Raw genomic sequence first — 14,262 nt, 5'->3', positions numbered from 1 at the left:
TTGTAAGTGCTTGTTCCTAAATGGCCTTGCATGTGAGATTGTGCCCAAGCCCAAGTTGGGATGCCCAGTGTCAGTCTTGCATGCAAGGCCATTTTGGTCGTATCCCTTGTAACTTCCAGCCCTGCTTTTCCTGTTTGCCCTGGTGGGGGGTTTTGAGGTTAATCTTGGCATGGGTACAGGTCAGTGCTGAAGGACTGCAGGTGGCACTGCAGTGCCTCAAAGTTTTGTTCTCTGCCTCCATCTGCTGGTAGGGATGCATAAACTTACTTGTCTGGACTGATCTGGGGTATTACAGGAATGAAAATTACAGATAAGAACCAATTTTCCTTTAGATTCTGTAAATGATAGAGATGTGAATCGTGTCCTCGATCGTCTTAACGATCGATTTCGGCTGGGAGGGGGAGGGAATCGTATTGTTGCCGTTTGGGTTTTAAAAATATTGTGAAAAATCGTTAAAATCATGAGCCAACCCCCTAAAACCCACCCCCGACCCTTTAAATTAAATCCCCCACCCTCCCGAACCCCCCCCCCAAATGCTTTAAATTACCTGCGGATCCAGCGGTGGTCCAGAACGGCGGCGGTCCGGAACGGCCCCCTCAATTGAATCCTTTTGTCTTCAGCCGGCGCCATTTTGCAAAATGGCCGCCGCAAAATGGCGGCGGCCATAGACAAAAACGATTCGACGCAGGAGGTCGTTCCGGACCCCCGCTGGACTTTTGGCAAGTCTTGTGGGGGTCAGGAGGCCCCCCCAAGCTGGCCAAAAGTTTCTGGGAGTCCAGCGGGGTTCAGGAAGCGATTTCTTGCCGCGAATCGTTTTCCGTACGGAAAATGGCGCCGGCAGGAGATCGACTGCAGGAGGTCGTTCAGCGGGGGTTCCGGACCGCCGCTGAATGGTGCACATGCTGAACCGGTGCACACGCTCTCCCGGCGTGTGCACCGGCCACTCGCCGGTGCGCACGATTCAGTATTTAAATTAGGCCTGGCGGTAAAAACGGGCAAAAAGAGGCACTAGGGATACTAGCGCATCCCTAGCGCCTCCTTTTTGACAGGAGCTGGCGGCTGTCAGCGGGTTTGACAGCCGACGCTCAATTTTGCTGGCGTTAGTTCTCGAGCCCACTGACAGCCACAGGCTCGGAAACCGGACGCTGGCAAAATTGAGCGTCCAGTTTTCAACCCAACAGCCGCCGGCCGACTTCCAATTTTTTTTTAAACTTTTTTTACTCTTCGGGACCTCCGACTTAATATCGCCATGATATTAAGTCGGAGGGTGCACAGAAAAGCAGTTTTTACTGCTTTTCTGTGTACTTTCCCAGTGCCAGAAGAAATTAACGCCTACCTTTGGGTAGGCGCTAATTTCTGAAAGTAAAATGTGCGGCTTGGCTGCACATTTTACTTTCTGAATCGTGCGCGAATACCTAATAGGGCAACAACAATTTGCATGTTGAGGGCGCTATTAGGTTCAGCGGGTTGGACGCGTGTTTTCCACCCTTTACTGAATAAGGGGTAAGGGAAAACGCGCGTCCAATGACAGGTTAACAGTGCGCTCCGTCAGAGCGCACTGTACTGTATCGGCCTGTATGATCTGTACAGGGAAGGGATAAGGAGCATGGGAGCATGAAAATACAAAGAAGAAAAGGGAAGAAAGAGAGAAAGAATGGAGTATCAGCCTAGGAGTAGAATCTCAGGAATCAGGGAGAGGAGGTAGAGGAAAGGGAGAAGAAAGGATTAGGGATGTGAATCGTGTGCCCGATCGTTTAAACTGTCGGGTTCGGCTGGGGGGGGGGGAAATCTGATCGTTACGAGATGTGAATTGGAATCGGAACGATTCCAATTCACATCACTAATTTTTTTAGTAAGGCCCGCGCCGATAAAAAAACCCCACCCCGACCCTTTAAAATTACCCCCTTAGCCTCCCCCACTCTCCCGACCCCCCCCCCAAAACTTTTTACACATACCTGGTGGTCCAGGGTGGCCGCGGGGAGCGATCTCCCGTTCTCACGCTATCAGCTGCGCTAAAAGAAAAATGGCGCCGATGGCCCTTTGACCTTACCATGTGACATGTGACAGACCGTCGGCCCCTATGACAAAGTGAGGGCAAAGGTAGCGCCGGCGCCATTTTGAATACTGGCAATACAGCCGGAGTGCAGGAGGTCGCTCCCGGACCCCCGCTGGACTTTTGGCAAGTCTTGTGGGGGTCAGGAGGCCCCCCCAAGCTGGCCAAAAGTCCCTGGGGGTCCAGCGGGGGCCGGGAGAGATCTCCTGCACTTGGGCCATATTGCCAATATTCAAAATGGCACCGGCGCTACCTTTGCCCTGTCACATGGTAAGGGCAAAGGGCCATTGGCACCATTTGTTTTAGCGCAGCTGATAGCGTGGGAATGGGAGATCGCTCCCTGCGGCCCCCCTGGACCACCAGGTATGTGTAAAATGTTTTTGGGGGGGTCGGGAGAGTGGGGAGGCTAAGGGGGTAATTTTAAAGGGTCGGGTGGGTTTTTTTTTTATCGGGCCATCGGTGCCATTTATATTAGTGGCAGCCAAAATGGCGCCGATGGCCCGAGAGCAGAAGATCGCGCCGGGACCCCCCCCCCCCACTGGACCACCAGGTAATTTAAAACATTTTGGGGGGGTTCGGGAGGGTGGGGGATTTGTTTTAAAGGGTCAGGGGTGGGTTTAGGGGTTGTTTTGGTGTGCCGGTTTTCCCGCCCTCCCCCGATTTACGATTTTTCACGATAAATCGGGGGAATTTCTATTGTATCACGACCCTAATGATTTTTGACGATTTCAAAAATATCTGACGATTTTTTTAAATCGTCAAAAAACGATTCACATCCCTAGAAAAGATATGTATGTGGGAAATAGGAGAAGGGCATTTGGGCCAGGGGAGGAAATATGTGAATTTATATATGCTCATTTATCTAGTAGGGTGATGCATGAAAATAAGGAGGATAAGGAATGATGTTCTGAAACTGGTCAAGCTTCTCTAGCTGACAGGCTATATATATCTTTAGCTAGACCAGTTTAGACAGGAAAAAAAACATTTAGACTGTAATTGTCTACATTCTTATCATTATGTAAATAGGTGTGGTTAGTAGGCTGGACTTATATAAAAGGTTAGGTATGCAGCTTTTTAGCAACTCTTTGGCAGAGTTTATCATTGCATTATCCCTTTCAATTTTATCTTAATGCTATCCTGGAGAGATGAGGATGTGCAGCACCAGGTTAGTTAAATTACAGTGTTTTGGGCTTTTCTAAAAAGGGGATTAATGCACTTTTTTGGTTTGGCATCTGTATTTCTAGGATCAGGGTGATTTCTGTGACTTCTCTGGGAGGATATTATTTGGCAGATGGAAGCACTTGTATTCTGTCCTAGTGGCTTCTCTCTTTTCCCCCTGTCCCTCTATCTCTCATCCCAGTGTTTTTATTTTAGGAATTCAAAATAAATTGAGAAACCAAAAGAAAAGGAAGAACAGTAGCATATTCTGGAGAGAAAAGTAATTCAGGAGGCTAAGGGGAAATGAATTATATCTTGGAAACAGCCTCTGGGAAGGAAATAAAGTTTTAAATACCAGAGATTGGGCTGGGGAGACAGCAGGGAGAAGGGAAGAGGAAGGATTAAGGATCCAATGAAACAGGCAGCAGGGATTAAGAGTCAGAACTAGCTGGTGGAAGAAGTGGTAAGGAAGAGTTCAGAGGAGCCCTGGCAGCCCTTTCTCACCCTTCTACTGCTTTCTTACATAGCTGCAGGGCGAGCTTCCCTTCCTTTGCCCTGGATTCTCTAATACCGCCAGGCTCTTTGGATCGCGCAATACAGGGTGGTGGCGGCGGGGGGGCGGGCGAAGTGTGGGGCTGACCTGCGAAAGCTGGCAGCGATCACACCTCTGCGGTGCGATCCCTGCCGGCTTTCACACCCAATAGCGCCATCATAAAAGGTGGCACTATTGGGCGTGAAATTGGCAGCGAAAAGGGTTCTTACCTTTTTACTGTTCACGAAGTCTTCACGGTGTCCATCCCGGTGCCGTCCCAACTCCTCCTGTTCCGGTCCTGATGCCGCCCTGACTCCGTCCCCATTTAGTGATCACTCGCAAAAAGGGACTTTTCGTGTGTGATCGCTTTGGAAAATGAGCCCCTTTGTGTGGGGCTGGCTGGGATTTTTTGCAGTAACCTCCCCAGTTCTCAGGGTACCTATACTGCAGGAAAGCCAGCTCTATGTGGTAGCCTAGCCATGTCACACAGTTCAGTTGGGTGCAGCTGAGAATCAAAATTTTTCCTCCCTTAAACTTCCTGTCAATGACCACAGACCGCTGCCAAAAGTCCAGAGCAAGTTCACAGAGCCAGAGCCTCAGCTTCCAGTGTCCTATTTCTCCTTTTTCTTCCAATCCTCCCCTCGCTCAGTGGCCTGGCTCCTGATCAGAGACAAGGCTATTAGGCGCATTCAAATTCTGCATCTTCAGACCTATGGCAATGATTTTTATTTCAGATTTTCTTACCTTTCTTGTTCAGCAGAATTAGTTAATCAGTATCCAGGCTGTCACTTATGAATAAATCAGTCAGGGGCAGGTAGTGTATGAAAGGTGAAACAGTACTGAGATTGTATTGTGAAGTAAATACTGTATTGTGAAGTAAAGCACTCTCTACCTGGGTAACATCAAGCTAGGTTGAGAGAACATTGCCCAAATCTCATCTTTGAGAGAGTTTCCTCACTCCGAAGGCCATCAAATCTTCACAAGAGACCACTGTTCTGTTCGTACGTGTCACGTAGAATGTCAAAGTGGCCCCTAACCCCCTACACTCTTACCTAATCCCTAGGGTTGTGCAGAGCAAAAGTTTTTTTTTTTTTTTGAAATTTTTTATTTAAGCTCGTACAACACAAAGATACAAAAAAAAAAGCTTCAGAAGAAGAACATTCAACTGCACCGACAGTATAACACAACTTTCTGCACAAGTGTACATATATTATGCGCTTTACAATGGCAAATGTTATAGCGTTGTGTACATAAGTATAATAAACTGTTCCCAAATATCAACATGTGTGGCGTATGATATCAAACTGCTCCCCCGGTTTTATCCCCCCTATATGCCCCCCCCCCTACTCCCTCCCCACCCACCCCGCCGTCCATATTACGGTGCTCTAATCGGACTCAGAGACAGAGACAAGCACTACTGGTGACTACTGTTTTTGTTGCCAGACTCGGTACGGATCCCAAATAGCATGGAATTTGTTGACCCGGTCATGTGTAACCGCTGTCAGATATTCCAACTGATAAACTCTATCCAATCTTGATAATACCTGTGTCAGGCTAGGAACGGTATCTCCTTTCCATCTAAAGGCAATTTCACACCTGGCAGCTACGAAGATATGCAGGGCAAGTCTCCTCTGTTTTTCGCCCCCAAATCCCCCCATCAAGCCTAGCAGACATCCCCAGAGCAAAGGTTTAAGTTCATATGTCCATAAGTCGAAAGGGGGTCCCATTTGCGGTCAATATGGACATATGGAAAATTCCATAAGTTGAGTCTATGTCCATAAGTCGCCCATTAAAGTCAATGGGGGAAGGATTTCCAGCCTATTTTTGGCTGCAGAATTGGGGTTTTCTTATCAATTGGCCCAGGAGAGAGTTCCCTTTCCTTTGTGCAGGGAAGGACTCCCTGGAAAGGGTCCACCTCTAGAGTTGGGTGTACCCGGTGTTTACATTGGCGTCCAGTGAATATCGTTGGCGTCTAGTGAATTCCGTTGGCGTCTAGTGAATTCAGACTGTACTTACGCACTTCAGCTGATGACAAAGGAATTGGAAGATCTCTCAGAAATAAGAATATGTGTGGGAACACAAGGTCTGGATGAACAGGCAGGCACAGCAATGGAGTTAAAACACCAGTAGGAACACAAGGCCTGGATGAACAGGCACATCATTCGAGGACAGAGGTCAATCCCAGCTAGGGACACAAGGCCTGGATGAACAGGCACAGGAACTAGGTTAAAACACTGGTAGCTCGCCAGCATCTTTCTGATGCATGCTAGAATATTGGCAGCGGTATGGGCATGGTCCGTCAGGTGGGTGTGCAGTAAAGCCCACCTCCACCCTGATGCTTGTTCAGGGAAGGACTCCCTGGAACGGGTCCACCCCTAGAGTTGGGTGTACCCGGTGTTTACATTGGCGTCCAGTGAATATCGTTGGCGTCTAGTGAATTCCGTTGGCGTCTAGTGAATTCCGACTGTACTTACGCAGTTCAGCTGATGACAAAGGAATTGGAAGATCTCTCAAAAATAAGAATACGTGTGGGAACACAAGGCCTGGATGAAGAGGCGCAGCAGTCGAGCACAGAGGTCAATCCCAGCTAGGGACACAAGGCCTGGATGAACAGGCACCGCCACTGAGTTAAAACACCTGTGGGAACACAAGGCCTGGAAGAATGGGCACAGCAACTGAGTTAAAACACCTGTGGGAACACAAGGCCTGGATGAACACGGATACTCGGATAGTAATTTTTTTTTTTAATGTATTTATATTCTTATTCTAAAACGTTTCTAGCACTTCATACTTGATTACACTCAGGTACTGTAGGTATTTCCCTATCCCCAGAGGAACACAAGGCCTGGATGAACAGGCACCGCCACTGAGTTAAAACACCTGTGGGAACACAAGGCCTGGATGAACCGGCACCGCCACTGAGTTAAAACACCTGTGGGAACACAAGGCCTGGATGGACCGGCATAGCCACTGAGTTAAAATACCTGTGGGAACACAAGGCCTGGAAGAAAGGGCACAGCCACTGAGTTAAAACACCTGTGGGAACACAAGGCCTGGATGAACAGGCACAGCCACTGAGTTAAAACACCTGTGGGAACACAAGGCCTGGATGAACAGGCACAGCAACGGAGTTAAAACACTTGTGGGAACACAAGGCCTGGAAGAAGAGGCGCAGCAGTCGAGCACAGAGGTCAATCCCACCTAGGGACACAAGGCGAACAAGCTCAATCCAAAGCGAATGAGCTAGCCCTATTCTTTCAGCAGAAGATTTCAAACACACTTGCTCTCCTTCCTACCAAGACTGACTACAACACCTCATTCGATAACACCTACATTCTTAAGGGAGTCAAGTTCGACAAATTCGAATTAACATCAACCAAAGAGATCGAATCCATTCTTAAAAGGCAGAAACCATCCAGCCACCCATCGGACAACATACCTTCCAAGCTACTGCTACTTATTCCAAATATAATCTCTGGTCCCTTAACCAAAATCATAAACTGCTGCTTAACTCAAGGACTCTACCCAGATACTATAGTCTAAATAACGCATCCCTGAAACCACTCCTCAAGAAACATAACCTAGACCCTGGTGTTCTGGCTAATTTCCGCCCTATCTCGAATCTACCATTTTTAGCCAAACTCACAGAGAAATTGGTCAACATCCAGCTCTTGGATTATTTAGAAGATCACAACTTACTTTTCCCTTCTCAATATGGGTTCCGCAAATCTCGCAGCACAGAAACCCTACTCATATCTCTAACTGACCATATTATTATGGGTCTAGACAAAGGACACTCCTTTCTCCTAATCCTTTTAGACATTTCGGCGGCTTTCGACACCGTCAACCACCCCATCCTCTTGAATCGCCTTTCAGACATAGGCATTTTGGGAACAGTCCACAATTGGTTCAAGTCGTTCCTCAGTAATAGAAGTTTTAAAGTCTAAATAAACAATAAAGAATCACCATCTACAAATTCTTCCCTTGGCGTACCACAAGGTTCATCCCTATCACCTACCCTTTTCAATATTTACCTCCTTCCCCTTTGCCAACTGTTAACTAGTCTTAACCTCATTCACTACATCTATGCAGACCATGTTCAGATTCTTATTCCCATAACAGAATCTATTAACAAATCCATCCCACTGTGGAACAACAGCTTACAAGCCATCACTAATCTCCTCAACAGTCTAAACCTGGTCCTCAATGCCTCTAAGACTGAACTCCTCTTCATTTCCTCCAACCAAGAAAACCTCCCGTCTCAGATCCATCACAAACACCTTCTCACCCACACTCATGTGAGAGACCTTGGAGTAATTATAGACAACCGTCTTAACCTAAAGAATATGATCAAAACCACAACTAAAGAGTGCTTCTACAGACTTCAGGTGTTAAAAAGACTCAAACCTCTCCTATATTTTCATGACTTTAGGACTGTTCTCCAATCCCTAATATTTGCCAAAATTGACTACTGCAGCGCTCTCCTCATTGGCCTACCCAACTCAACAACCAAGCCCTTACAGATGATACAGAATGCCGCAGCGAGAATTTTGACAAGCACCAACCAGAGAGACCATTTTACGCCCATCCTCCATAATTTACACTGGTTAGTGGTTACCAGTCAGTCACAGGGCTCTACACAAAGCTCTAACTCTAATTCACAAATCAATTCATAGCCTCCTCCATCTCGACCTCGAATTCCCACTCAAACTCCACACTTCCAACAGACCAATGAGAGAAACCTACAAAGGAGCACTACAAGCCCCACCATCTAAAGCCACACGACTCATCTCTACCAGAGACCGAGCTTTTTCTACAGCAGGTCCAGCCATCTGGAACAACCTCCCTGCAGAACTCAGAATGGAATCGTGCCTACCAACATTTTAAAAAAAACTCAAAACTTGGCTCTTCTTACAAGCCTTCCCTGATCCTTCAAACTTTCACTAGATAACTACAACTACTCAGCTTTTAATATGGAACTTCTCCCCTCCAATATTCTCCTCATTTACTAGTTTGCTACCCTAATAAGCTAACTAGCTCTAGACCAAGCTCGGTCATTTCACAATGTATTTAATTTAATACCCTCTTAAGGCTTCTCTTTTTCCAGCTGAATCAGCTTCCTAGTTTATGGTCCTTGTTATTATGTAACTTTTTTACTTCTCTGCTTTGTCTCCACTAATTATAAAAAGTTGTTCCTTATGTAACGTTTTGTTATACTGATCTACCCCTGTTCGATGTAAACCGACCTGATATGGTATTCAACCTTGAAGGTCGGTATAGAAAAATGTTAAATAAAAAATATAAAATAAGGCCTGGATGAACAGGCACAGCAACTGAGTTAAAACACGTGTGGAAACACAAGGCCTGGATGAACAGGCACATCATTCGAGGACAGCGGTCAATCCCACCTAGGGACACAAGCCGCAGAGGAAAAGAAACTAACCAGGATTCCCTCAGTAATGGCGAGTGAAGAGGGAAGAGCCCAGCGCCGAATCTCCGCCACTCTGGGTTCGGGGATCTGAACCCGACTCCCTTTCGATCAGCTGAGGGCGACGGAGGCCATCGCCCGTCCCTTCCGAACGGCTCTCGCCTATCTCTTAGGACCGACTGACCCATGTTGAACTGCTGTTCACATGGAACCCTTCTCCACTTCGGCCTTCAAAGTTCTCATTTGAATATTTGCTACTACCACCAAGATCTGCACCCGCGGCGGCTCTACCTGGGCCCTCGCCCCGGGCTTCCGTGCCTACCGCGGCGGCCCTCCTACTCATCGTGGCTTAGCAACGTCGACCCATAAATATTCTGGGTTGGGTATCTTGATACATAAAGATTTCCATTTTGAACTGAAACAGTCTTAATAAAAATGGTTAATATAAAAAAAAAAACCACTTGTGGGAACACAAGGTCTGGATGAACAGGCACATCATTCGACGGCAGAGGTCAATCCCACCTAGGGACACAAGACCTGGATGAACAGGCAGGCACAGCAATGGAGTTAAAACAGCAGTAGGAACACAAGGCCTGGATGAACAGGCACATCATTCGACGACAGAGGTCAATCCCACCTAGGGACACAAGCCGCGGAGGAAAAGAAACTAACCAGGATTCCCTCAGTAAAGGCGAGTGAAGAGGGAAGAGCCCAGCGCCGAATCCCCGCCCATCCGGCGGGCACGGGAAATGTGGCGTACGGAAGACCGCCTCCCCGGCGCCGCTCGGGGGCCCAAGTCCTTCTGATCGAGGCTCAGCCCGCGGACGGTGTTAAGCCGGTAGCGGCCCCCAGCGCGCCGGGACCGGGTCTTCTCGGAGTCGGGTTGTTTGGGAATGTAGCCCAAAGCGGGTGGTAAGCTCCATATAAGGCTAAATACCGGCACGAGACCGATCAAACAGCTAGTAGCAATAGGAATCTCTGGATTGGCGCTCGCCTGGTTCAAATCGTTTCTAAGCAACAGAGGTTGTAAGGTAAAAATCCAGAACAAAGAATCACCACGCCACGACTCGGCCATCGGAGTCCCACAAGGTTCCTCTTTATCCCCTACACTCTTTAATATTTACCTCCTACCACTCTGCCGACTCCTTACCAACCTCAATTTAATACACTTTCTCTATGCAGACGACATCCAGATCCTGATCCCCATCAAAGAATCATACTCAAAAACCCTTGAATACTGGGATTCCTGTCACCTAGAAATCAAAAGCCTCCTCAACAGCCTAAATCTGGTACTAAACTCCTCTAAAACTGAAGTATTACTCATAACTCCTGACAACAATTTCACAGCTTGTCTCCCAACCAACCTACAAACTACTCATGTGAGGGATCTAGGTGTGCTAATCGACAATTAACTGAACTTCAAAGCCCACATCAATAAAACCACCAAAGACTGTTCCATATGGAACTCCCTGCCTCCCGATATACGCCTGGAAACATACACACCCACTTTCAAGAAAAAACTGAAAACATGGCTCTTCCAGCAAGCTTACCACATATCACCTGCCATTACATAAACCCCCACTGTTTAACTAAAAATTGAGTAACTAAGAATTTGCTACATGACTAGGAATCTATTTCTCGGAATATGTCTCATGCCCATCGATTTTGTACTTTGACTCGGCTACTTATGTAATTAGCTTTTGTAAATAGTTGTGATTTTACTGATTTTGCTGTATCTATTTATTGATATCACGGACGCTCGCGGCATAGTCAGCTCTATACCCTATCCCACTTTTAACCACCTTGTTCTCAGTTACATGTAAGGGCCCTGCCCAAAAGTTAACCTGTTTTTTCAATGTTATATGTAAGGGTTCTGCCCATTTGTTCCTTTTTAACTGTAAACCGATGCGATGTGTAAACGGTCATCGGTATAAAAGAAACTTTAAATAAATAAATAAATAAATTCTATAAACTGCAAGTTTTAAAAAGGATAAGACCACTCTTCCACGCCAAAGACTTCAGAACCATCCTCCAAGTCCTCATTTTCTCTAAATTAGACTACTGCAACTCTACATTACTTGGACTCCCTTCCTCATACACAAAACCACTCCAAATGGTTCAAAACGCAGCAGCCCGTCCACTAACAAACACTAGGAAAAGAGACCACATTTCCCCAGTCCTAAAAGACCTCCACTGGTTACCAATTCAGTTCAGTCATTTACAAATCCATCACCTTGATATACAAAATCATTCACCAACACACCATAATCGACCTACAAATTCCTCTCCGTTTATACAAATGCACAAGACCGACCAGGGAAGCCTACAGAGGATGCCTCCTTATTCCACCCACCAAAACCACTAATCACAGCACCTTAAGAGATCGAGCCCTTTCCACAGCAGGCCCACCATTATGGAACTCCATCCCCCCAGATCTCAGAAATGAACCTTGCCTCCTAACCTTTCGGAAAAGACTCAAGACATGGCTTTTCAGGCAAGCCTTCCCGAACTCCACCTAACACGCACCATCAATAAATTCTCTGCTCAGAAGCTATATATTGGACTCCATATTTATATTGTACTCTTGTATATTTATATTGTACACATGTATATAATTAACCTCCTCTATCTCTCTTTATTTCTTACACTCCCAGTTCATTAGCCCCTGTTAATTGTAACTGCATCTCTTCACCACGTGTACTGTATTTTTATGTTTTAGGTTGTTTTCTTTGCACCCCTGTTTTCTGTAAACCGACATGATGTTAAAGATTTCATGAATGCCGGCATAAAGAAACCTTAAATAAATAAAATAAATAAGTACCGTAAGGGAAAGTTGAAAAGAACTTTGAAGAGCGAGTTCAACAGGGCGTGAAACCGTTAAGAGGTAAACGGGTGGGGTCTGTGCAGTCCGCCCGCAGGATTCAACCCGGCGAGTTCGGTCGGACCGGGGTTTCGGCGGATCCCCCACCCCCACCCCTTTCGCGGGGGGTGGGGGGGGGGCGGGGAACGCCTCCCGGAGGGCCCCGGCCCCCGCAGGGCGCATTTCCTCCGGCGGTGTGCCGCGACCGGCTACGGGTCGGATGGGAAGGCCCAGGGGGGGCAGGTGGCCCGCCGCTCCGGCGGCGCGTGTTATAGCCCCCCCCCCTCCGGCAGCAGCTTCGCCGTTTCCCCCCGGTGTTTTTACTCCTAGCAAAACCTCTACCAAGTACACAGGGGTCTGTATATTTATACGCCAGCACCTGCTGTTTGAATACCGCTCTTGCCGTACCGACCCGCAGGGTCGATATTTATATTATTACAGATACCAATAGATGGAACGGAATATAGTTTTGTAAATCTATATGCTCCCAATCAGGACCAGGGGACATTCTTTAACGAAGTCAACAATCTTATCTTGTTGCATGGGAAGAGGAACCTCATTGTGGGGGGTGACCTCAATGTATCTGATCTCTTGTTAATAAAGTTACAAATATAATAAAAAAAAACACCTGTGGGAACACAAGGCCTGGATGAAGGGGCACATCATTCGAGGACAGAGGTCAATCCCACCTAGGGACACAAGCCGCGGAGGAAAAGAAACTAACCAGGATTCCCTCAGTAACGGCGAGTGAAGAGGGAAGAGCCCAGCACCGAATCTCCGCCACTCCGGGTTTGGGGATCTGAACCCGACTCCCTTTCGATCGGCCGAGGGCGACGGAGGCCATTGCCCGTCCCTTCCGAACAGCTCTCGCCTATCTCTTAGGACCGACTGACCCATGTTGAACTGCTGTTCACATGGAACCCTTCTCCACTTCGGCCTTCAAGAAGAATGCTCAGTCTGTTTAAAATAAGAAAATTGAACAGACCCACTCAAAAAGAATGCTCAGTCTGTTTAAAATAAGAAAATGAATGGACCCACTCTGAAGGACAATGCTCAGTCTGTTTAAAATAACAAAATTAACAGACCCACTCAAGGACAATGCTCAGTCTGTTTAAAATAACAAAATTAACAGACACACTCAAGGACAATGCTCAGTCTGTTTAAAATAAGAAAATTGAACAGACCCACTCAAGAAGAATGCTCAGTCTGTTTAAAATAACAAAAGGAACGGACCCACTCTGAAAGACAATGCTCAGTCTGTTTAAAATAACAAAATTAACAGACCCACTCAAGGACAATGCTTAGTCTGTTTAAAATAACAAAATTAACAGACACACTCAAGGACAATGCTCAGTCTGTTTAAAATAAGAAAATTGAACAGACCCACTCAAGAAGAATGCTCAGTCTGTTTAAAATAACAAAAGGAACGGACCCACTCTGAAGGACAATGCTCAGTCTGTTTAAAATAACAAAATTAACAGACCCACTCAAGGACAATGCTCAGTCTGTTTAAAATAAGAAAATTGAACAGACCCACTCAAGAAGAATGCTCAGTCTGTTTAAAATAACAAAAGGAACGGACCCACTCTGAAAGACAATGCTCAGTCTGTTTAAAATAACAAAATTAACAGACACACTCAAGGACAATGCTCAGTCTGTTTAAAATAAGAAAATTGAACAGACCCACTCAAGAAGAATGCTCAGTCTGTTTAAAATAACAAAAGGAACGGACCCACTCTGAAAGACAATGCTCAGTCTGTTTAAAATAACAAAATTAACAGACACACTCAAGGACAATGCTCAGTCTGTTTAAAATAAGAAAATTGAACAGACCCACTCAAGAAGAATGCTCAGTCTGTTTAAAATAACAAAATTAACAGACCCACTCAAGGACAATGCTCAGTCTGTTTAAAATAACAAAATTAACAGACACACTCAAGGACAATGCTCAGTCTGTTTAAAATAAGAAAATTGAACAGACCCACTCAAGGACAATGCTCAGTCTGTGTAAAATAAGAAAATTAACAGACCCACTCAAGAAGAATGCTCAGCTGGAAGGCAATGCATGGCTTTGTGTATTTTGGTGGATGGTGCTGGAATACTATTTACTCTAAACAGCGATAATGGCCACATTCCGCCTGGTATTCCTTAATGTTAAGGGACTGAATTCACCTTATAAAAGGCATAGCCTGTTTAAAGAATTAAATCTGCTGAAAGCAGATGTAGTATTC

The 14,262-nt window shown here is 46.2% G+C and overlaps 1 protein-coding gene across 5 annotated transcripts in view; it reads left to right on the top strand.

Annotated features, from left to right (window-relative positions):
- The window catches only part of B4GALNT2 (beta-1,4-N-acetyl-galactosaminyltransferase 2), a 412,142-nt gene that overhangs the window by 161,193 nt on the left and 236,687 nt on the right, over positions 1-14,262 (top strand). For 3 of the 5 annotated variants that reach the window (XM_029605960.1, XM_029605965.1, XM_029605963.1), the window contains exon 1: positions 3,143-3,218. The exons of the other annotated variants lie outside the window; for them this stretch is intronic. In XM_029605960.1, the coding sequence (XP_029461820.1) occupies positions 3,199-3,218 (20 nt within the window). In that variant the 5' untranslated portion in view covers positions 3,143-3,198. Of the gene's footprint in view, positions 1-3,142; positions 3,219-14,262 lie in introns of those variants that run through there. 5 annotated transcript variants of the gene reach the window in all.

The sequence above is a fragment of the Rhinatrema bivittatum genome, chromosome 6 (assembly GCF_901001135.1).
Source record: "Rhinatrema bivittatum chromosome 6, aRhiBiv1.1, whole genome shotgun sequence".
In the NCBI taxonomy this organism is placed as follows: domain Eukaryota; kingdom Metazoa; phylum Chordata; class Amphibia; order Gymnophiona; family Rhinatrematidae; genus Rhinatrema; species Rhinatrema bivittatum.
Note: the sequence above shows the minus strand (reverse complement) of the source record. Positions and strands in the feature narration are given on the sequence as shown.